This window comes from Nannospalax galili, unplaced genomic scaffold (genome assembly GCF_000622305.1).
Source record: "Nannospalax galili isolate Female #2095 unplaced genomic scaffold, S.galili_v1.0 scaffold529, whole genome shotgun sequence".
NCBI lineage: Eukaryota > Metazoa > Chordata > Mammalia > Rodentia > Spalacidae > Nannospalax > Nannospalax galili.
Genome location: NW_008360309.1, coordinates 1698818 through 1721578, shown reverse-complemented (window position 1 = coordinate 1721578; position 22761 = coordinate 1698818). Strand labels below are relative to the sequence as shown.

Sequence of the window (22761 nt, the reverse complement as noted above, 5' to 3'; positions counted from 1 at the left end):
GACTCAGGAGCCAGAGCTTCTCACCCGGTACATGGACAGGTCGATCCGCAGGGAATTGTGTAGCTGGTCCAGAAGTTTCACAAAGCGCTCTTTCTAAGGGGAAGATGGGATAGGCTGGAGGGGGCTAGGGGTCATATGACACTGCTAAGCATGGGTGGCTAAACTGGTTGAGTACTCCCTACTCACCAAGCATCATCACTGAACTGAACCCCCACATCATTCTTTCTTTTTAACATAGGTCTCACTCTGTAGCCCAGCCTGTCCTGGAACTGGAGCTCCTTCTGCCTCAGCCTCCTGAGTACTGAGATGACAGGTATATGCCACCATATACCTGTCTTCGTGGTGCTGGGGATGGAACCTGGAGTCTTCTGCATGCTAAGTAAGCACTCTGCCCACTGAGCTGTGGCACTCTACAAATTAAGCTATAAGCACTCTTTCTACTGAGCTACAAACTCTCCACTCACTGAACTACATACAGCCCCAGACCCAGTGGACTCTTTTAACATTCATTTCCATTCTACAGACGAGCAAGCTGAGGCTCACATACAGGCAGACACTGGGGCAGAGCCACACAGCAAGTGTGGTTAAAGACTGAAGAGGTCTGGGCTCCCCTCTTTGTGCAGCCCCAGACCCTAAGACTGACCCCGAAGTTGGAGGCGGCGAAGCGGTCAGAGGCAGACACGTTGGTGGAGGCGGTGGTGTGTGCGTAGTAGGCGTTGATGTTGGCGAGCAGGGTGCTCATGACGGCGGGCACCCCAGGGCACATGTACTTGGAGGAGAGGCAGGCGAAGTGGCTAGTGGGAGAGAGTAGGAGGCACTGGGTCTAGGGACAGGACCACCGAGGTCTCCCAGAATGCTAGAGAGTCTCTGGGGCTCAGTCCCTTGTCCCAGACTGTCTGCTCCCTCTTCATGGTTGTGTCCTCTGGGTTCTATGTAACTCCTGTCGCTTTTCTTCTCTTTTAGTTTATTTTTCAAACTTTTTTGTTTATTTTTTGGTTTTTTGAAACAGTGTTCCTGTGGCCCTAACTGGCCTGGAACTCCCTATGGAGACCAGGCTGGCCTCAATCTCAGAGATCCACCTGCCTCTGCCTCCCATGTACTGAAATTAAAGGTGCCACCATGCCCAGCTTTTTTTTTTTAACTTATAAAAAAGTCTTTATTTTTATGTGTATGAGTGTTCTGCCTGCATGTGTGTAAGTGCACCAGTGTCTTGCAATGTCCTGCCTGTGGAGGCCAGAGGAAGGCATTGGATCCCTTGGAACTGGAGTTACAGACAGTTGTAGCCACTGTGTGGGTGCTGGGAACTAAACCTGGGTCCTCTGGAAGAGTACCTAGTGCTCTTAACCTCTGAGCTAGCTCTTCAACCTCCTTTAATTATTTTTTTTTAACAAAGTTTGAGGCTGGCCTCAAACTTAGAATGTAGCCAAGGATGATCTTGAACTCCTGATCCTCTTGCCTCAGCCTTGAGCTCAGGGGTCACAAAGTGTGCTACTATGCCTGCTCCATCTCCATCTTTCTGACTGTCTAAGATGCCAGATTTTTACCTCTAACTGGCTCTCTGTCCCTGTTCCCCATCTGCCAATAGTGGCACCCTGGTAACCTCCAGGAAACTGCAAAACTCCTCTTGGAGACCCCTCCGCTCTGAAGATCTGCCACTGCTGCCTGAGGACCCAGCTGCCCAGCTACCCACTCACGTCATGGCTTGGTAGATGGACTCCACGCCATAGCGCATGGCGAACTCATCCACAATCTCTTGGGCTGTCTCATCGTAGTAAACCTTCCAGGCGTCATCGCCCTTGGCATCAGGGATCTTCACCACACCGTTGTTCTGCACATCTGTCACAAAGTGGAACAGGTTCTGCAATACCAAGAGACACAGCATCAAGAATGAGGACGGGACCAAGGAGGGAAGTGGCAGCTCCTTGTCCACCCTTCCAAGCATTCTTCACCTACTGCACCCAGTCATCAGACTATCCAGGTTTCTCCTGTTCACTCATCCATCCTCGACAATCCACTCACCCACCCATCCACTGAACCATTCATCCATCTAATTGTTTATCCAAACATCCATCTACCTATCCACCCTTGCAACCATCTATCTATCCATCCATTTGTCCACCCATCCACCCACCCATCTACCCATTCACCCATCTACCCATCAATCCATCTACCCATCCACCCACCAATCTGTCCACCTGTCCACTCATCTACCGATTTATCCATTTGTCCACCCATCCACCCACCCATCTACCCATTCACCCATCCACCCATCTATCCATCTACCCATCCACCCACCAATCTGTCCACCTGTCCACTCATCTACCGATTCATCCATTTGTCCACCCATCCACCCACCCATCTACCCATTTACCCATCCACCCATCTATCCATCTACCCATCCACCCACCAATCTGTCCATCTGTCCACTCATCTACCCATTCATCCATCCACCCACTCATCCATCTACCAATCTGTTTATCCATTGATCTAATCTATCCATCGATCCATCCATCCCACATATCTATTTACCCACTGTGTACTTTTCCATGTATCACATTCACTCATCTATAGTCTAAAGAAAATCCAGCTGTCTAGCCATGCCTCTTCTGCTCACACTCTCGGTCATAGCCCCACCCATCTCTTCACATGTCCACTGATCTCCTTATTCTGGGTTCACCCTCTTAGTCATCCAGTCATTAACGAGCACTCTTTCAAGAAGCTCCACCTTGGGGACACAGTTCTCTCCAGGAGCACAGGTAAAAGCAACAGTGCTCAGTGGCAGGGCCCAGCTGGGAGTAGAGCCTTGAAAGCTGGCCTGGAGGCTTTCCCAAGAGGGCGCTCCCTAGAGATGGCCTGGGCACATACATAAGAGTTTTCTAGGTAGAGGAATGGCATAAAGAGAGCCACCTGAGGTGCACAAGTGTGCTCAGTGTGTGTGTGGCAGGGAGGGCAGCAGGCACGGTGACAGCGGTCACTGCTTCTCAGCACTTCGGGGCTCACCTCATGCAGACAAGTGTACTGGACGTGGTAGGGTGCTACCTTCTCCTCGCCTTTGATCTCTACGCTGATGTGAAGGCGGATAGCACCCGACACTGCCGACTTGTCTGTTCTCTTGTCTGTGAGGTAAGGGGACAGCAGTGTCAGAGGGTCCCAGGAGAGCCTGGCCTATTTTGAGGTCTGCTCAGCTCTGTAGTCCCCTTGAGCCCTCTTCGCTCACCCAGATTGTACCACACGTCCATCTCGCCGCTAAGCGTCCGCACCTCGATGATCGTCTGCCCCAGGAAGTCATCAGACTCCCTCTTGAACCTCTGCTTCACCCGGGATTTGATGTCATCGTCTTCGTCCCAGACTCGTACCTTGATCCGGTCAGAGGAGTTGTGACATTCACTGTGAAGGGAATAAGATTCAAGGGTAGGCATCAGGCAGTCGCTTTGTGTCAGATTTCAGAGGCCCCTTTGACTTGCCCCAGAAGTGGGCCCAGTTTGGAACCAAGGACCTAGCCAGTCACTCACAAGTGGAAATTCTCTTCCCACACCGGGTTGAGGTTCCCATAAATGGTTTTCGTCCTCTTCTTTGTCTTCCCAACCTGGACGGTGACATAAGGATCACTGGATCCTGTCTTGTCCTTGGCCTGCAAGCCCTGGGCACAGACCACTGGAAGACACACACCACACAAATGCACGTTCGAGGGAGGCATGCCAAAAGTAGTCGACAGCACTCCCCAAAGGACAGGAGACATGGCTCACCCACAGACAGTGCAGCTAGTTTTGCTAGAGAGTCACCATAGAACTCCCAAGTCTATGCATCCTCCTACCCATCATCCATCCATCCATCCATCCATCCAATCTACCCACCCACCAACCCACCCATCCATACGCCATCATCCATCTATCCATGGGATTGACCCCTCCCCTCTCACATGCATGCTGTAAGTGGCAGACACTGTCTCAGGGGGAGCCCCTCCCTCTGTGCCCGCCTCCGTCCCCTCCACTGCTCCCTCACACACCAGTAATGCTGATCTTGGCCGACCACTTGGACGTGCCATCCAGCACGCTCTGCTTGACGGCCTTCATCTGCTGTGTGTGCGCCGTCTTGGTAACAGCGAAGATCTCTTGGATGAGCTCGAAGATCTCAGGCTTGTTGCGCTCACGGATCTTCATGCGGTCCTTGAGCACCATGATGATGTTCTGTGTCCGATCCTCTGCACCGTGCTTCGAGCTCTTCTCCGCCGCCCCTGCAAAGATGAGCAGTCTCTGTCTGGTCCTCAGGTCTTCAGCGTCCAGGCCACCTCCAACCCTCGAACCTGGGCCTGACTCGCTCAGGCCTTCTTCTCTCTGAGCCACGCCCTCCTGAGCCGGCTGTTGCAAGACCCACACACCAAGAGTCTCCACCCACCCTGAGTTCCGCCCTTTTTATCAGCAAAGTCTCCCTAAGCCTGGCCAGGAACCACCACCCACCCAGAGACTCCGCCCCTCTCTAAGTCCCACCCTAGGAGTCACGCCCCCGCAGAGGTCCTCCCTTGCCTGAAGCACCGAGCCCCTGTTCAGTCCTAGCTGTCACCATCCCCACCACCCACTCTGGGCCTGCTCACCCACAGCCATCCTGCGTGGTGCGCCCTTCGCACCTGAAGCTCCTCTTTACCTTCCACCCTTTTTGGAGTCCCTGAATGCCCTCCCCACTACCTGGTCATCTCCTCCGAGATCCTCCTTCTGAGAAAGGCATAGCTGTGCTTCTCTTAGAAAGCCGGTACACACCAGCTCTCTACAGCTACTACCCCTCAGGACCTCAGCTCCGCCCCCACTGCATCCCAGCCAAGCCAAGGCTGAGCCACGCCCCTAGCCTAATACCCCACAATACCCTGCCCCTTCTGCCGGCCACATCCAATGTGTCTGCTGGCCCCTAGACTAAGCCCCATCTACAAAACCCCACCCATTGCTTTGCCTCTGGCTCCTTACTCAGTGGCACCTCTCTTCTATAGCTCCTTGAACTCTGGGCTTCCCAACACAACCTGGCCACGGCCCCTAGTCCAGCCCACACGGCTGGGCCACGCCCCCAACTCGCCCCATACTCCCTGACCACGCCCACCAACTCATCCTACACTGCCTGGTCATGCCCACCAACACCCCACACGTCCTGGACACGCTCACCAATTACCCCACAGAGCCTGGCCACGCCACCAATCACTACACTCCACCCGGCCACGCCCCACCCCGCCTCGCCTGGCCACGCCCTCAGTCCAACCTACCCAGCCTGGCCACACACCCTCAGCTCACCCCACCCAGTCTGGCCTGGCCCTAACCCTCTTGTGCTGCTATTGGCCTTCAGCAGGGCCTGGCTCCTCCCTCTCCCCGCCCCTGGCCCCGCCCCAGCTCCTCCCCGCGGCTCACGCTGCAGGCAGTCGGCATTGAGCAGGTCCTGGCACTTCTCATGGCACTTGACCCCGCACTCTGTGCAGCGCATGCCTTGCCGCGCGATGCCCCACAGCAGGCCCTCGCACTCGTAGCAGTAGGTGGGGGTGGTGGCCGTCCACACCTCGAAGTTGTGTGGCGTGGTGCAGGAGATGGGGTAGATTAAGGCTTGCAGGGTCTTCTTGTAAACGTGGTTTTTCTGCAGAGCAAGGTCCAGTGGCTGTGGCGGTCCTGCCTGCCCCTCGGTCCCCCACGGTCCCCTGCCGCACCCCTCCCTATCGCTGCAGTATGCTCTCGGAAGCGGGGATGCTTCCGGGGCCCCCATTCTTGTCCAGCCTCCACTCACCAGCTCCTCGTTGTTCAACGTGCTGGAGGCCAAGGCCGAGGTGATGCCCGCCTTCCGTGACTGGACCAGGGACTGTGGCAGGAAGATGGCCCGGGGGTGTGCCAGCCACACATAGGAGCCACCACCGAAAAAGCCCGCAGCAGACCCAGAGAAGAATTAGGGAGGACAGAGGTGCTGAGTCAGAAGGGAGCTGAGTGGTCCCACACCCTGAAGACTGGCCTTGGGGGACCATCAGGGAGCATGGAGGGAAACTGTCAGCTCTGTGGTCAAGGAGGGCAGCTCAGAGCAAGAAGTCGCCTGCTCTCCCACCCATGAGCCTTGGGACCCACGACAGGAGGCAGCTGGAAGGTCCCTCGGTGGGTGCGTTGGAGAGGACACCCCAGGCCCCATCACTCACCATGGCCTAAATGTCCATGAAGCACAAGGGGATGGAAATCAGACTGTTAGTCCCGAGTAATGCCTAGGGGCCCCAGCCCCAAGACCACCATGGACAGCTGCACAGGTTGCACACTGCCCACAGTCCCACTCAGGGTGGGAGAACCAAGCTGCTCACCAGGTCGCTCACAAGGGGAATGGGCTTCCTCTTCCTGATGTCCGGCATGCTGTCAATGATGATGAGACCACCTCCAGGGCTGCAAGTCACACAAAGACACTGAGTGCCCAGGCCTGTGGCCTCCTGTTCTAGTCCTTATCACCTGAGGCCCAGGTAGGATCCCTGACCACCCCAGGGGCTAGTTGAACTGTGTGTGTCAAAAATATAAACTGTGCTAGGTGGGTATGGTCATGCAGCCTTTAATCCCAGCACTCTGGAGGTAGAGGGAAGTGGAGTTCGGCTAGCCTGGTCTATACACACACACACACACACACAAAAAGCTAAGCTGAAACCTAGTCCCCTGTTACCTTGGGGATTTGACCTTATTTGTAAATCGGGTTCAAGGACAGCCTGGACAGCATAGCAAAACCCCATCTCAGAGGCAGGTGGATCCTTGGGCAATCCAGACCAGCCTGGTCTACATTGCAAGTTCCAGGCCAGCCGGGGGTACAGGGAGACCCTGTCTCAAAAACAAAGCAAAACAGGCCGGGCCTGGTGGTACATGCCTTTAATCCCAGCACTGGGGAGGCAGAGGCAGGCAGCTCTCTATGAGTTCGAAGGCAGCTTGGTCTACATATCACATTCCAAGACAGCTGGGGTTACAGGGAGACCCTGTCTCAAAAAAAAACAAAAAACAAAAAACAAAAAACCCCAAAAAACCCAAAAAACCCTTCAAAAACAAAACAAACAAAAAACCAATAAATAAATAAATAAATAAAGTCATGTACATTTACATTGTAAATGGAACTTCTCAACACTCCTTAGTTTGAGCAACAGATGTGAATGACCCTTAAGGTCTGGCTTCTAAACCTCCTCCCCTTAACCATGGTGCTTACTCACCCGCCTTTGAACCACAAAGATTTGGACATTTCTCCTTCTCCCCGTGCCTGCAGGACAGACAGACAGACAGACCTGGTCACCCTCCACTCCCAGAGCAGGAATGCCCACCCTCTCTCCCATGTGTGTGTGGAATCAGGGAAGACAGGTCTTAGGCCTCACTCTGCATCTTTACACAGCTCCCTGCACCTCTCTGGGCCTTAGTCTATAAAACAGGCCCAGGGAGACAGAGCTCTCTAACAACCAAACTTCACTGTCAACCCAGAAGACATATGCACATTTTTCTCACAGGGTCTCAACTGATTTCATCATCCTGAGGTTCTTATAACTTTTCTTTTCTTTTTTTGTTTTTTTTGTTTGTTTTGTTTGGGGTTGCTTGTTGTTTCTGGTCTGAGACAGGGTCTCCCTGTAGCCCCAGCTGGCCTGGAACTCACCAAGCAGACCAGGCTGGGTGCCAGTTTGAGCCCTGACCTCTGACCTCACTGCCCTGCCCCTGCCCTCTGTCCCTACCCAAGAGTCTGACCCCTGGTGTGCCTTGTTCTGACCCCAGGCTCCAATTCTCCCTGCAATGTTGGAAAGCCTAGAAACTGTTAGGGTATGGAGCTGGGGCCAGAATGAGCAGGAGCCCAGTGCACTGGTGGGCAGGGCCAAGCTGTGTGTGGGTGGGGTGATGGGTGTGGATGTGGGCTTGGGCTTGCTAGCCCTGGGTCTTACTGTGGGTGGGGTGATGGGCATGGTCTTGTTGGGCATGAGGTTATGGGTGTGGTTTTGCTGGGTGTTGGAGTGGTGGGGCTGGTCTGGTTGGATGTTGGGTGATAGATATGGTCTTGCTGGGCACGGGGTAGTGGATGTGGTATTGCTGGGTATGGGGTGGGGGCACTGGCATGGCTGGGTCCCATCACTTACCTCCTGTAGTTGTATCCGCACCTTGTTGAAGGCCCGCAGCCAGTTGGCCTTGGCCCTGGACATGGAATCCTGCCCCTCCTGTCTCTCCTGATCCTCTCCAGGCCTAGAACCGAGTCAGAGAAGGTGGTCAGCACCCAGGGCTGCTCATGTTCCGTCCATGAGATGGGCAGTAATCGGAAACCCCCAGATTCCACTGCATCCCAGTCCTGTAGGTCCCTGGGCCTTAGCTCCTCCTGGTACCTCTCCTCAGCCTTGGGGGGCTCAGCTTCCTGTGCAAGTTTGGTTGCTGACACCTCTTCAGGTGTGGCTGGCTTGGGGACGCCCCTGGTCCCATCTGGGGCCTCTGTGGGCACTGCTGGGACCTTCTCTTCCTCTGGGGCAGCAGGTGGGAGGCTGACACGCTTGAATTCTTTGGGCTCAGCCACCGTGATGTCCTCCCTCTGGGCATAGCTGGCCAGGTCATCAGGCACCTCCTCTTCCTCCTCTTCTTCCTCTTCTTCCTCTTCTTCTTCCTCTTCTTCCTCCTCTTCCTCTTCCTCCTCGGGCAGCTCATCCTCCAGGTCCTCCAGGTCCTCCAGGTCCTCCAGGTCCTCCAGCTCCTCATCCTGGTCCCAACGTGGGGAGTCCTTGTGGTAGCTCACCGAGCTGTGGCATGAGTGGTAGGAGTCCCGGTCCCGCTCATCATCCAGCTCCGAGCCCTGCAGGCTGCGTTCATCAGGGTCGAAGTCCTCACTCAGCTGCGAGCTGCCCTGGCTCAGCTCCCCGGAGGATGCATAGCGGCTGCTGCCCGTGGGGCTGCAAAGACCAGGACTCAGTCAAGGCCATGCCAGCCACTGGTCACTCACACCATCACCCAAGCCTATAATCAGCACAGATTGAGCACCTACTGTGTGCTAGTTCCTATTCAAGATACCAAGAACACAGACCCCATCACCCAGGCCTATAATCAGCACAGACTGAGCACCTACTGTATGCTCATTCCTCTCTGTTCCAGGAATACACACTCCACTCTCACCTTCACATGTACTCAGCATGGACTGAGTGCTTACTGTGTGCCTGCTCCTGCTCTCTGCTCCCGGAACACATAATCCAGGAATGGGCACCTACTTTGCTTGCTCCCGACCTCCAACATTAAGATCTCCCACCTCTGAACCTCTACACTGCTTTATTTGGCAAAGTCCTATTCATCCTTTTAAAAATGTATTTATTATTTTTATTTTATGTGTACAAGTGCATTGCCTGCATGTGTGTAACTGCACCGTGTCCTGTAATGCCTGCAGAGGTCAGGAGAGGATATCAGATCCCCTAGAACTGGAATTATGGACGGTTGTTAGCTGCCATGTGGGAGTTGGGAACTAGACCTTGGTCCTCTGCAATACCAGCCAGTGCTCTTAACCACTTTGCCAGTACCCTATTCATACCTCCATATCCATCAAAATCTCATTTTCTCAGTGACACTGGCCTGATCTGGTTTTCTATTACAACCTTATAATGCCCACATGGATCATCTCAAACATAACCGGGAAGAAATATCTGCTGCCCACCAGGACCAATGAACCTTCTACTCATTCACTCAACAAACACTGTTGTTCCTTGTCTTAAATACTGCTGCGGTCCTCTTCGCCAGCCAGCCCATCATGGGGGCTCTCCTTCAAATCCTTGTTTTTTGGTTTTGTGGCCTTAGCCACATTTCGGTGCCTGATCTGGAGATGGGATGGAGCTCGGCTAGCAGTAGCCGCCGCCTAACTGCGCACGTGCTCCTCCTCGTGGTGAGATTCAGAACTGCACCCCAGCAGGTTCGCGCCAGGGGATCTGCCAGGTTAGGGTTCCAGAGTCCTGGGCGCCGACCCACCACCCCAGGCTTAGCTTCCTCTTCCTGCACAAAGAGGTGGAACTTGGTGGCACCAACCTTCCCTCACCTTGGCTCCCAGGCCCCTTGGCTCCTCACCCTCCAACCAGTCACCCAAGGGTCCTGGGTGCATGTACTGGGCCATGCATGGCTCTGCAGTCAGTCCCCAGTCAGGCCTCCCTGTGCCAGGATTCTACCCCCTGCTGGGACGCCTTGTATGGGGGCCAGTTCCTCCTCTGGGAAGCCCTCCGGGGTCATCCCTGGCCTCAGCTGAGGGCTGACCTTGTAGTCTCACCTTCCTCAGCCTCACAGAACCCAGTGCTCAGAGGCTTCCATGTCCTACTGCCCCACCCATTCCCTTCCAGGGGTTCTCAGGACTCTTTCAGAGATGCATGGAGAATGGTGGAGTGTTTGTAGCTCAGTTGATAAAGCTCGTACTTCAGTATCTAGGGTGCTCACAGCTCAGTTGGCAGAGTGCTTGTAGCTCAGTTGGTAGAGTACTTCCCTAGCACACAGGAAGCCCTGGGTTCCATCCCTGGCACTGTATAAACTGGGCATGGTGGTGCACACCTGTTATCCTAGCACCAGGAAGGCTGAGGCAGGAGACACAAGAGGCCAAGATGTAAAAAGAGACGTACACACAGGATGAGAGGTGCAGGTCAGGCCTTAGTTTATGCCTTGAGGTAGGGTCTCATGTAGCTCAGGCTGGCCTCCAAACCCTTATATACCCGAGAACCACGTTGAGCTACTGAGCCTCCTGGCTTAGCCTCCTGAGTGCTGGGATGACAGGAGTGCATCACTACTCTGACTTTACCATCTGGAGTAAATGGCCAGACCCAACTGGTTGTGACCTTGAAGTTAAGCCCTTGGGACCTAAGATGTCACTCCTTCCATTCAGCCTCATCTTTCCACCTCTGCCCAGTCAGGCAGTACACATACACCGGGCCAGTGGCATTTAAGGGGAGTATTATTATAAAGAATTAGACTTTCTAAGGAACCCCAAGGGTCCCTGTGTCCCCCAAACCAAGTCCCCCCCTTTTCTTTTTGTTTTGTGTTTTTTTTTGTTTTTTTGTTTTTTTTTTTGAGACAGGGTCTCACTATGTAGCCCTAGCTGTCCTGGAACTCCCTATGTAGATCAGGCTAGCCTCAAACTCAGAGATATCTGCCTCTGCCTCTTGAGTACTAGGATTAGAGGTCTGCACCACCCCACCCCACTCCCAGATTAGCAAGGTTTCATGAAGCTTTTAGAATTTCTTTTCTTGCATTTGGGTTTTTTTAAGAAGGCTCCACCGTATGTAAGAAAGTGGTAAGGGCTGCCAAGATTGTTTAGCAAATAAAGGAGCTTGCTGCCAAGCCTAACCAACTGAATTTGATCTCTTCCATCTACGTGGTGGAAGTAGAGAACCAACTCCCTTAAGTTGTCTTCTGACCTCCACACTCATGCACATGCACCCTCCCACACCCTATCCACAGAACAAACATAACTTAAAAATGTAAAGAAAATGTGAAATCTGTTCTATGAGACGGCTGACCGGCGCTGTGCCCCGGACCGCTAAAGGCCCCGCCCTCCCCAGCAGGCCCCGCCCCCACCAAGGCCCCACCCCCCGCAGGCCCCGGCACACCCTCTAGGGCCTCACAACTACCTAAGCGCCCTCGGCTCGGAGAACTCCTCATAACTGTGTATGGAGTCACTGTGGGATTCCCGGGAGCCCAGAGGGGGCGGCCGCACCGAGTACTGGTGGACCGAAGCGTTGGGCTGCGACGTGGTGTAGTAGGGGGGCGGGATGCTGTTGCTGGTTTCGCTGCGGTAGTCGCTGTCCCGGTCATCAACAGCACTGTCAGGGTCATCATCTGCGAGGCAGAGGAGGTGAGAGAGGGAGAGAACTCAGTGGGGTTCACAGCCTCTGCCCAGACTGAGGTGCATCCCCAACCTCTGCTAATCGCTTCATGAATGGATCAAGTATTATGGGTCATATTCACAGAGGTATAGACTTTAGAACTACAGAGGTTAAAACCTTATATTGCCTCATATAGACCTAGAATCGAGGTTACATCCTATGATGTAAAGAGGACTCATTCCTTGGGATCCTGAAAAAATCCCTCTTGTTTTTCATAGTCTAGACTTTGCAGAGTTCATTCTCACATGCTACTAGAAGGTCCCTGAAACTGCAGACGATGTGCTCCAGCCACCAAGATGCCAACTACCTTCTCCACCCAGTTATCTGGGTAAATCAACGTTCTTTCGACCAAATTATCCCAGACTGGGTTGAGAGGTTTTCAGCTCATGCTGTGTGTATTTTCACACAGCTATGGTTTTGTTTTTCAGACAATCTGTTTTGGAAGGAAAAATCATTTCCAAATAGAGTCTGTGATTTTGCTGGTCTTGCTTTTTTACTATTTTTTTTTTAATTCCATTCCATTTATTTTTTTTAGTGTAGAGGGAGCACACATTCGGAGGTCAGAGAACATCTTGCAGGAGTCAGTCTCTCCTTCCACCATGTAGGTCCCAGGGACTGAACCCAGGTTGGTAGGCTTGGCAGCAAGCACCTTTACCCACTGAGCCATCTCAACACCCCCACCAAATGTTTTTGGCCAAATTGCTCGCATCCATTGGAAATTGCCTTCCATCCAATGGAAACTGCTCTATTTCCAGCCATTTTGGTTTTGGCGAAACCATCAGCTTTTGGCTCAGTTTAGTATCCCCTTTACCCAAAGACCACCTTCGGCCAGCCAGATTTAACAAAAGTGTCTTTGCTCTGGCTGTCCAGGGATGGAATCCCAGGCCTTGCCCATGCATGGCAGTTGCTCGGGCTCTTTAGGGTGCAAGGGCCTTTGTAGTGGGATGGGGTGGAGTGGGGGACATCTTTCCTTCCCCAGGAAGCAAACAGGAGCAGGACATGTATGGACCTGAGGGAACTAGGGTCAATTCTGTGACCCAGCCCTGGGATGGTTACACATGGGGGACAGGGAGGCAGATGAGGGGGTCCCAGTGCCCAGCTGGAGACAGGCAGGTCCCCATCTCAATGTCCCCTATGGTGCTCGGCCTCCCTAGGGTCTCCATCAATTACTTACTCTGCTCTCCCCAGCCAAAGTAGTTCCAGTTGCCTATGAGAGAACAGGCAGAGATGAGGATAGGAAGGCCTCTGCCACCCCCCTTCCCCTCCCACCCCCATTGGCCCCAGCACCCCAGTCCCACAAAGGCTGGGACCTGAAGTTTCTTCCCCAACACCTTGGGAGCATTGGGCAGCAAATAGCCCGGGGCCGTCTAGGACCATGGTCCTTGGACTCTGGAATCTGGGGTCAAAGCTCCCCACTCTCCCCTCTTCAGTTCATGGATTAAAAACAATACTATGGGAGGTTGGAGAGATGGCTCAGTGGTTATGAGCACTGACTGCTCTTGCAAAGGACCTGAATTCAGTTCCCAGCACCCACATGACAGCTGACAATAGTTATAACTCCAGTTCCAGGGGTTCCAGCGCCATCTCTGGCCTCCACCGGCATTGCATGCAGGTGGTGCACTTACATACATGCAGGCTAAACATTCATACACATAAAATAAAAACAAATAAATGGCTGGGCGTGGTGGCGCACACCTTTAATCCCAGCACTTGGGAGGCAGAGGCAGGCGGAGCTCTGTGAGTTGGAGGCCAGCCTGCTCTACATAGTGAGTTCCAGGCCAGCTGGGGCTACAGAGAGACCCTGTCTCAAAAAGTAAATAATAAATAAATAAATAAGTAAGTAAATAAATAAATCAGCCGGGTGTGTCAGTGCATGCTTTTACTCCCAGCACTCGGAAGGCAGAGGCAGGCAGATCTATTAAGTTTGAGGCCATGGCAAGTTCCAGGTCAGCTGAGGCTACAGGGAGACCCTGTCTTAAAAAAACAAATAAAAATCCATCATTCAAAACTGTTTTATGAATTATGTAGTGTGTGTGTGTGTGTGTGTGTGTGTGTGTGTGTGTGTGTGTTGCCCACAGAGGCCTGAAGAGTTGTGATCCACCCAGTGTGAGTGCTGGGAACCAAACCCAGGTCCTCTGCAAGAGCAGCTTGTGCTCTTAACCACTGAGCCATCTCTCCAGCCCCATTTGCTTTCTTTTTTAAGGTTCAGAGAGGGTGAGTGAGCAGTCTGAAGCCACACAGCCTTGGAGCCACAGGGCCAGAAACATAACATTGTCCTCCTTCACTCCCTAGCAACCAATCTCAAAGGTGGTCCCAGGGTCACAATTCAACCTTGTCTGACCCTTGGCTGCCTATTTTGTGCAACAGGGGTGACAAAGCACCCTGAGGGGTACCTAGAGGTCAGCACTGGATGGTGGTGTTCAGATCCCAATTCAAGTTTGCCTCAGTTCGCCTGCCCAGAGGTTCTCTGTTCTCCCTCCTGCCCCTACCTTGTCTGGCCCTGTCCCCAACATGACTCCCTACCTGCACCCTCCAGCCCCACACTCCTGGGCACGGGGGTGGGTGGAGGGGGGGAGAACACAGGGACAGGGGACATGGGGGGCAGATGAAGCAGGCTGGAATAACGGGGCAACGTGGATGGTAGTCGTGGACTCTGCATGACTGTAGAGGACTCCCAGAGTGAGGAGGGCACACTGTGGTGCAGGGCTCTGATGTATCTGGATGTTCAGGGACTGAGGAAGCGGGGCGGTCGTGATGGGGGAGGCAGAGGCAGAACTGCCTGAGCCTGGAACCTCAAGGCCAGGCTGAGCCACAGAGGAGACCCCCCCGTCCAGTGTCTCTGGACAGCAACAGTAGGCATGGTATGCTGGGGCTCCTTGGTCCTGGGGCTCCAGCCCTGCCCTTGGGCCTCAGGATTGAATGAGTGACTAATTTTGAGACAGGGTCTCCTTGTAGCCCTAGCTAGCCTGGAACCAGATATGAGATCTGCCTGCCTCTGCCTCCTGAGTGCTGGGACTAAAAGGGTGTGTTGTGCTACCATGTCCAGGTCTCAGTGGGGTTTTTTTTCTTCTTTTATTTTTTGGGGTTTTTTGTTTGTTTGTTTTTCTTTTTGGTCTTTTTGAGACAGGGTCTCTCTGTAGCCCCAGCTGTCCTGGATTCACCGTGGAGACCAGGCTGGCCTCGAACTCACAGAGATCCACCTGCCTCTGCCTCCTGAGTGCTGGGATTAAAGGCGTGCGCCACCATGCCCAGCTCTCAGTGTTTTTTTAATCTAACAAAATAATCATACTGCCAAGCCATCTGGCAATATGGGGTTGTTGACTACTCTCTCTGACACAGGCCGCCTGAGTGTAGGTAGCCCTGTAAGTTCCAGGGCCCCATGGGGTCCACAGTGGTGTGTCTATGTGTCCTGGTGGTCCCTACAGTTAAGGGATGTCAGGGGTCCATTGCAGCATGAGGGACACTCTGCAAGACAAGACTTGGGCCCCACACCTCACTTGGTTTCTTTCTATGTGCTTCCAGCCACTTGCGGCTGCTCCGCCCCTTAGCCAGGACCCACTGGATGGGACAGTCATGGGACCCGGTGCAAGAGACACTCACAGCACTGGCTGCTGGGGACCGGCAGTGGCTTGTCTGGCTCGTCCTGGAATGAGTACTGTGGGAAGGAGGGGACACAGCTCAGGGGACAGCAGGGACCACACTGAGCATGCTCAGCCCACTATACTGTAGGAAGAGTGGATGAAGCTCAAGGGACAGTGTGGACAGGTGTCACTGTGCTGAGCATGCTCAGCCCACTACATCCGACTTTGTGTGTCCGGGGAGAGAGATGGAGAGATCGGAGAGAAACACAGACAGGAGAGAGACATGAGACATAGCGAGAGACAGAGAGACACAGATAGCAGAGACAGAATCAGGAGAGAGACAAAGACAGACTCACAGAGACAGAGAGAGACAGTGATACAAAGAGACAAACAGAGACGAGAGACAGAGACAGGAAAGACACAGATACCCTGGTGAGTGGCAGGTGACAGCATGGCTCCCTATTTTCTATCCCCTCCTCCCAACCTACTCCAGGACTGTGTGGGGACTACATGGGTCCCGCTGTGGACTGACATTCCCCACAGCGTGGAGACTAGGCCCGAGGCTGGGATGGCAGGGCAGGGGACATTCCAGCATGTGTTCCCACAGAGGTTAGGGCAGGTGGCTGGGATCCCCCATAGCTGCTATGACAGTGGACCCTATGCACCCCCAGGAGCCCTGTTGCCAGGAACGGCAAGCAGAGCATGGAACAGAGGCTGTGCACATACCTCGTCCTGGTCACGCATGGCATTCAGCTGCTCCAGCTTCTTGGCCCAGTAGCGTGCCTCCTCCTCAGGGATATCTGCAATCAGAGCCACACATGGGAACCTGGGGACCCCTGCCTCCCTCCCACAGTCCCAGAGCTGGGTGGTATATGGAGCCACCTGGGAGACCCAAGGATGGGTGGGGAGTAGAGAGGGCAGAAAGTCAGTGTGTTTGTGTGTGGGGGGGGTAATATGTTCAGAGGCCACTGGCCTGTAGTGGGACCATGAGTGGGTGCTGGGGCTCCAGGGCTGGAGAGGCTTCAGGACTCACCTAAGGGCAGTTCGAAGCGTGTGTCCAACAGGATGCGGTGGAAGGTGGGGTCCTTAGTCCCACAGATCTCACTATCGGCCATGATGGCCTGAGAGTCCAGTGTCAGCCACTCTCCAGGGCCCTCCTGGGCATGGGGAAGGCAGGGTCAGGGCTCAGGGCGCTCATGGCGCAAACCTGGCTGCAATGCTAGCATCTCTTGAGGGTCCCCACCCCATCTCACCCTTCACCATGTGGCAAAGGTTCTGTCCTGACTTTGCAGACGAGGACCTTCAGGGCTCGGGCTCCCGACAGAAGACCCAATCCCATCACCAACCAGGAGGAACCTTCCAAAGAGAATGAGCCTGCCCCCTGGTTCAGGCACAAGAGCCCCATGAGCATCTGTGGTCCACCCTGACCCTTGGTCTCTTCATCTCTCCATTAAAAATGAGGAGCTAGGTGGTGCAACAGGAGGAATCTGCCTAGGCCCTGGCAGTTTGGGATGTGTTTTAACAGTCGCAGGTGTGCCTGAATGCCTGGAGACAGGGCAAAGGTTCACTGTTTTGGCCACAAGCCCCTGGGCTTCCCTCAGGCCCTCCTCCTTCCTCACCAGACGCTCACCTCATTGGACTGGCGGATGGTCCGCAGTGGGATCCACACAGTGCCCACCATCGTGTCCCAGATGAGACCCTTGTTCCATACCTCCACAGTCAGGCCCAAATCCAGGCGGTTAATCTCACTGTGGGAGGAGGACGTGGGGGAGGGGGTCATCAGGGCAATGGAAGGGAGATAAGGAGGCTCAGAGAGGTCTAGACACAGGCCTGAAGACACACAGCATATTGCAATTGAAAGCTAGGCCCAAAGGAGCTCTGAAGGCAACACCCTGATTCACATTTTACAAAGGAGAAACAGGCCACAGGAGATGCATCTACCTCAGAATACCACAAGGAGCCAGAGTCACAGGTGGGAGGGAAGCAAACGGAAGGTACGGTTTGTGCTCTTCCAACTTGTTGGCCCTCCTCAGGCCACCAGGCCCTGACTGTGCTTGGGGGGGCGGGGAGACACATCTCAGATGCCTCCCAGCCAGAATCCTCTTGGGGCATCTCTTTGGGGAGCTGACAAATGCCTGGGTCCTCATCCCAGCTATGGTCGTGCTGTGACACTGAGCAGGTGACTTGACATCTCTGGGCCTCTATTTCTTCATCTGTAAAATGGGGATTATCACAGCAACCCTATGTAGGTGGGCCCCCCTCACATCAGTGGGCACAACTGATTTTAATGAAATAATGAGGAATCTTAGAATGGGATGTAGCCCAGGTCACTGGACATAACAGACAGGATAAGGGACAGGTATGTTGACACACACCTTTGTAATATCAGCACTCAGGAGGCTGAGGCAGGAGGATTGGGAATTCAGGGTCATCCCTAGCTATATAGCAAATTTGAGGCTAGCCTGGCCTACATGAGACCATGTCTCAAAAAATCAATAACACAAGAAGAGATTAGCCAAGACCAGAAATTGTAGCCAGGATCATGGTGGCCCTGTGTGGCTCCAGGTTGGTGGGAGGGTCCAGGCCTTTATCTCACTCATCTGACAAATATTTGTTGAGTATCTACTGAGTCCCCAGCTGGTTTCATCCTCCCAGGGCTCAGAGTCTGACAGCAGAGGGAAGAGCGTGAAAAACCACAGAAAGAGCTAAAATATCTGTTGGTGAAGCTTGGGAAAGACAGGGTGCTGAGGTGCAGCTAGGTGGCAGAAGTCAGGGGAAGGTCCCCAGAAGCAGCAAGGGGGCCCGCAGGTGCTAAATTCAGGACTGAGGAGAGGGGGAGGGTTCAGGAACTCAAGTGATTTCCGGGTTTTTGTTTTGTTGTCTTTGTTTTTGGTCTTTTTGAGACGGTCTCCCTGTAGCCCCAGCTGTCCTGGAACTCACTATGTAGACCAGGCTGGCCTTGAATTCACAGAGATCCACCTGCCTCTGCCTCCCGAGTGCTGGGAGTAAAGGCGTGTGCCACCACACCCGGCTGATTTCCAGTTTTTAAAATATCCCCAGAGCTGCCTGGAGAGTAGACCGGAAGGTTGAAGGGGAGGCTGGTGGACGCAGGCCATTTCCCGAATGAGCAGAAAAGATTGGATCCCCAGCTGGGCTGTGGTGGCAGGAGGCAGAGGCAGGCGGATCTCTGTGAGTTCAAGGCCAGCCTGGTCTACATAGTGAGTTCCAGGTCAGCTGGGTCTACAAGGAGACCCTGTCTCAAAAAGACCAAAAAAACAAAAAAAGATTGGATTCCCCTCCCCATGGGTTTGGGGTACCAAGGGGAGGGCGGAGGGGGCGGGGCTGCGAGAACCGGGGCGGGGCTGTAGGTAGAGGTGGGTAGACGTGGTGAGCACGTTGGAGGTGGGGCCTGAACCTGTAATGGGTGTGACATTGGGGGCATAGCAGGCAGCACGGATGGGCAGGGACTGGTGGAATGGGTATGGGCTTGGCAGGCTGGGGATTTGGCAAGCATGGTAGGAAGGGACAAGGTCTGCTCAGGGCATGGCGGTAAGACCTGCTTGGAGTGGGGCTGTTTGGGTGTGGAGCACATTTGGGCACGGTCTGTACGGAAGGAGACTTCTGGCGCGGGGCCTTTCGGGGGCGGGGCCTGACGGGGCGGGGCTGTCTGGGGCGGGGTCTGTTGGGTAGGCTCCTAAGTAGGGCCTGTGTGGGCGGGGTCTGGGGGAGGGGCTTCTAGGTGCACTCACAACATGAAGTCCTGCTCCCAGCTGGGCTGGCTGCCACGCACTGCAATGGTGGTGCTCTTCACGTTCTGCACTTTCAGCGTCACGTACGTGTTGAATTTCTCTGTGGCAGAGAGCGGGCGATGGCCAGGCTGTCCTCTCCCTGGGTCTGCATGTTCACTCGGACCCAAGGGTTCTGCAGCAGGCCCAGACTCCACAACCACCAGTAATAATTTTTAAAAAACTAAACAGGAAAAATAGCATTTCTAATGGATTTGCATTTCAGCTGGGGAGGCTGAGGCCCCAAAGAGAATGCAATTGGCTCAGGGCACGGTGGACATACCAGTCATGCCAGAAGGGATGGAGAGTTCAGTGAGACCCTGCCTCAAAATTCAAAGCAACAGATGCTGCGGCTGGAGCTGTTTCCCATGGGTCTCAGTCTGCTCCCTGCCAGTGTCCCCAGCCTGGCTAGGGACAACAGGCTGACAAAGTCTAAACTAGGCCCTCCCCAGCTGAACCCACACTCTCCACATGCACAGCAGGTGCTGAGACCAGGAGACCAAACAAGGACAGACAGGACAACAGTGACAGCATAGGACAGCCAGGAGGACAGGGAGCTTACCTTGGGCACCGTCAAACTTGGCTTTTTTGACTGTGGAGAGAGAAAGAGGGTGGGGGAGAGCCGGGAGGGGATGGGGAGAAGCAAGAGAGGAGAGAGAGAGACAGAGAGAGAGAGAGAGAGAGAGAGAGAGAGAGAGAGAGTTAAGAAGCGCGAAAGAGACGCTCAGACAGAGAGAAAGAGAGAGGGGGAGAGAGAGAGAGAGAGAGAGAGAGAGAGAGAGAGAGAGATTAATTAGGAGCATAAGAGGCCCTCAGAGTCAGAGAAAAAGAGGAGGAGGAAGAGGAGGAAGAAGAGGAGGAGGAGAAAGAAGAGGCGATCAGATAGACCCAGAGCAGAAGGCATGTGGCCCAAGGGTGCTGCTCCCCATCCCTCCCAAGCTCCCTGAGGTTCCTTCACCCCAACTCAAGCAAAGTCAAAACTGAGCAGGTGGCACAACAAACACTCCCCCCAGAGGTCCTCAAGGATGGCCAGGAGGTGGAGGGCAGAGGACAAGGGGACAGCCTTCAGTGCCCAGGAGGGTGGGTGGCCCCTGCCTCAGTTAACACCTCAGTCTAACCAAATGCACCTTCAGCTTGGGGCTCCAAACTCCAAAGTGGGACCAGGGATTGTGGGGGAATCCCCTCCTGCTTCTCCCTCTCCGGTAGCCTCTCCAAATTACCCACTAGATCTGTGTAGGCAACATATGCCCATTTGACCAAACCCAAAGCAACTAAAATCAGATGCTTTAAAACCTCAGCACTGTCGAGACCCTGTCTCAAAAAGACAAAAAACCCCACAAAACCCTCAGTGCTGTCTTGTGCTCCCTCCCCTTGTGTTCCCCAGTACTGCCCTTGCACCCAGATGTCAACACAGCCAGCTTCTGGTGACACTGGGGACAGTTTATGTGGGACAGGCTTGTACACTGTGCTGGATAGCTTTAGTTCAACTTGACACACCTGGGTTGAGGGAGCCTCAGTTGGGGAATTTCCTCTATTGGACTGGCCTGTGGCCATGTCTGAAGGGCATCTTCTTGAAGAGTGATGTGGGAGGGCCCAGCCCACTGTGGGTGGTGTCACCCCTGGGCAGGTGGGCCTGTGTTGCAGGCTGAGCAGGGGCCAGGGGAGCAAGCCAGTAAGCAGCGTTCCTCCATGGCCTGTGCTCCAGCTCCTGCCTCCAGGTTCCTGCCCTGAGTTCCTACCTTGGGCTCCCTGATGAATTATGACCTGGGAGGTGTAAGGCAAACCCTTTCTTCCCCAAGTTGGTAGTGGTCAGAGTGTTTTGTCACAGCAATGAAGAAACAAACTAGGACATACACACAGGTGTTCTTTCCTTTGCAATGACAACCTCCTCAATGAAAAACCCACATTTTAAATGCCAATAAATTTTGTATCAGGCTGGGCCTGGTGGCCTTTAACAGGCCTTTAACCCCAGCACTCAAAGAGGCAGAGGCATGAGGTCTATGAGATCAAGGCCAGCCTGGTCTACATAGTGAGATAGCCAGCCAGGGTTACTTTGATAGAATTTGTGAATTGCAGAAGAGCCAGGAACCTCATTAGGGAAAGCCATAAATCCTTTAGTGTGTAACTGGCCCTAAATTGACAGCCGGGCCTTGCTCAAGTGCGGCCTTACTCAAGCCTTATCAACTGGCCACTCCCTGGACTGAGAGACTGTGGAGCCCACCTGTCTCCTTTAGTGCTATAGATAACTCACCTGCCTGTCTGAGAAAAGAGACCCTCAAGGACACCAGACCCTGGGATGGAGTTAACTCTTGCAGCTGTGTGCAGCAGAGTTCCTATATAAGACCAGATTGCTCCCTGTTTAGAGCGCAGATAATCATTCCTCAAGGAACAGCTTTTATCAGCTCTTTGCTGGCTTCCTGAATCCAGGGAGCACATTCCTTGCGACCTGGCTCTGGTTCTTATTTCTAAACTTTAAACTCCTTCCTTTTTCCCACCTCCTAAATCTAACATACATAGTGAGACTTGTCTCAAAAAAAAAAAAAAAAATCAGAAAAAGTTTGCTATTGCCAGACTAGAGACCTGGCTCAGCAGTGAAGAGCTCTGGCTGCTCTTGCAGAGGACCTGGGGTTGGTAACAAGCACATACATTGTGGCTAACAACAGTCAGTAACTCCAGTTCCGGGGGATCCAACACCCTCTTCTGGCCTCTGTGGGCATTGCATGTACATGGTGCACTTACATACATGCAGGCAAAACGTTCATACACATAAAATAAAAATAAATACATATAGCCAGGTGTGGTGGCACATGCCTTTAATCCCAGCACTCCAGAGGCAGAGGCAGGCGGATCTCTGTGAGTTCAAGGCCAGCCTGGTCTACATAGTGAGTTCCAGGACAGCTGGGGCTACAGGGAGACTCTGTCTCAAAAAGACCAAAAAAATAAAAATAAATAAATAAATACATATAAAATAGTTTGCTTTCACACCCACCAACTGGGGGTGGGTTGGGGTGTGGAGCATGAATGAACCCTTCACATTGGGGGCAGGAGCACTGGCTCAGCCTGGAGAAGAGAGGAGCTGGGTTCAATGCCCCTGCTGTGACCCCAGGCTAGCAAGGGCCCTTTTCTGAGCCTCCACCTGTCTCCTGCTTTATCCTGGCTTTTCTACACCCTCCCTTGCTGTCTTCCTCCCTCCTCCCTCCCCCCCTTTCCTTTTCTCAAGGGGTCTCCCCATCTCCTCCTCAGTCCCTCCTTTCTTTCCTCATCCCCCACTTCCCCCTCTCCACCTTCTCCCTCTGCCGCCCCTCTGTGTCGTGCCCCGCCCCAGTCGCAGCCCCTGCCAATGCAGTTTTCATGTCTGGAGGTGGGTTCTTTTGGGGTCCTCAAGACCCCTCTGACAACTGGGGGGGCTCACCCCTCCACCCCCAGGTGTTTGGTTAAGGGGGAAGGAGGCCACTCAAGGCTGCTTGGGAAGGAAGCTCCCGGAAGGTCTGCGGAGGGGGAGGACCCTGTGAGGAAGGGGCTGCCGGATGGGGGGGCTGAGGAGGTGGGGGAGGGGCAT

The 22761-nt window shown here is 53.8% G+C and overlaps 1 protein-coding gene across 12 annotated transcripts in view; it reads right to left on the bottom strand.

Annotated features, from left to right (window-relative positions):
- Positions 1-22761, bottom strand: part of Unc13a (unc-13 homolog A) — a 52888-nt gene that overhangs the window by 25488 nt on the left and 4639 nt on the right. For 5 of the 12 annotated variants that reach the window (XM_029559317.1, XM_029559319.1, XM_029559320.1 and 2 more), the window contains exons 1-22: positions 19167-19242; positions 17359-17630; positions 17048-17165; positions 16451-16574; positions 16144-16217; positions 15437-15491; positions 13011-13043; positions 11582-11789; positions 8330-8884; positions 8090-8192; positions 7187-7233; positions 6308-6386; positions 6152-6157; positions 5755-5826; positions 5388-5607; positions 4007-4234; positions 3513-3654; positions 3218-3387; positions 3001-3116; positions 1695-1858; positions 644-794; positions 25-93 (exon numbers count right to left, since the gene is read on the bottom strand). In XM_029559317.1, coding sequence (XP_029415177.1) covers positions 25-93; positions 644-794; positions 1695-1858; positions 3001-3116; positions 3218-3387; positions 3513-3654; positions 4007-4234; positions 5388-5607; positions 5755-5826; positions 6152-6157; positions 6308-6386; positions 7187-7233; positions 8090-8192; positions 8330-8884; positions 11582-11789; positions 13011-13043; positions 15437-15491; positions 16144-16217; positions 16451-16574; positions 17048-17165; positions 17359-17564 — 2940 coding nt within the window. In that variant the 5' untranslated portion in view covers positions 17565-17630; positions 19167-19242. Of the gene's footprint in view, positions 1-24; positions 94-643; positions 795-1694; positions 1859-3000; positions 3117-3217; positions 3388-3512; positions 3655-4006; positions 4235-5387; positions 5608-5754; positions 5827-6151; positions 6158-6307; positions 6387-7186; positions 7234-8089; positions 8193-8329; positions 8885-11581; positions 11790-13010; positions 13044-15436; positions 15492-16143; positions 16218-16450; positions 16575-17047; positions 17166-17358; positions 17631-19166; positions 19267-19764; positions 19795-22761 lie in introns of those variants that run through there. The other 7 variants (XM_029559318.1, XM_029559321.1, XM_029559326.1 and 4 more) reach the window with 4 other exon arrangements.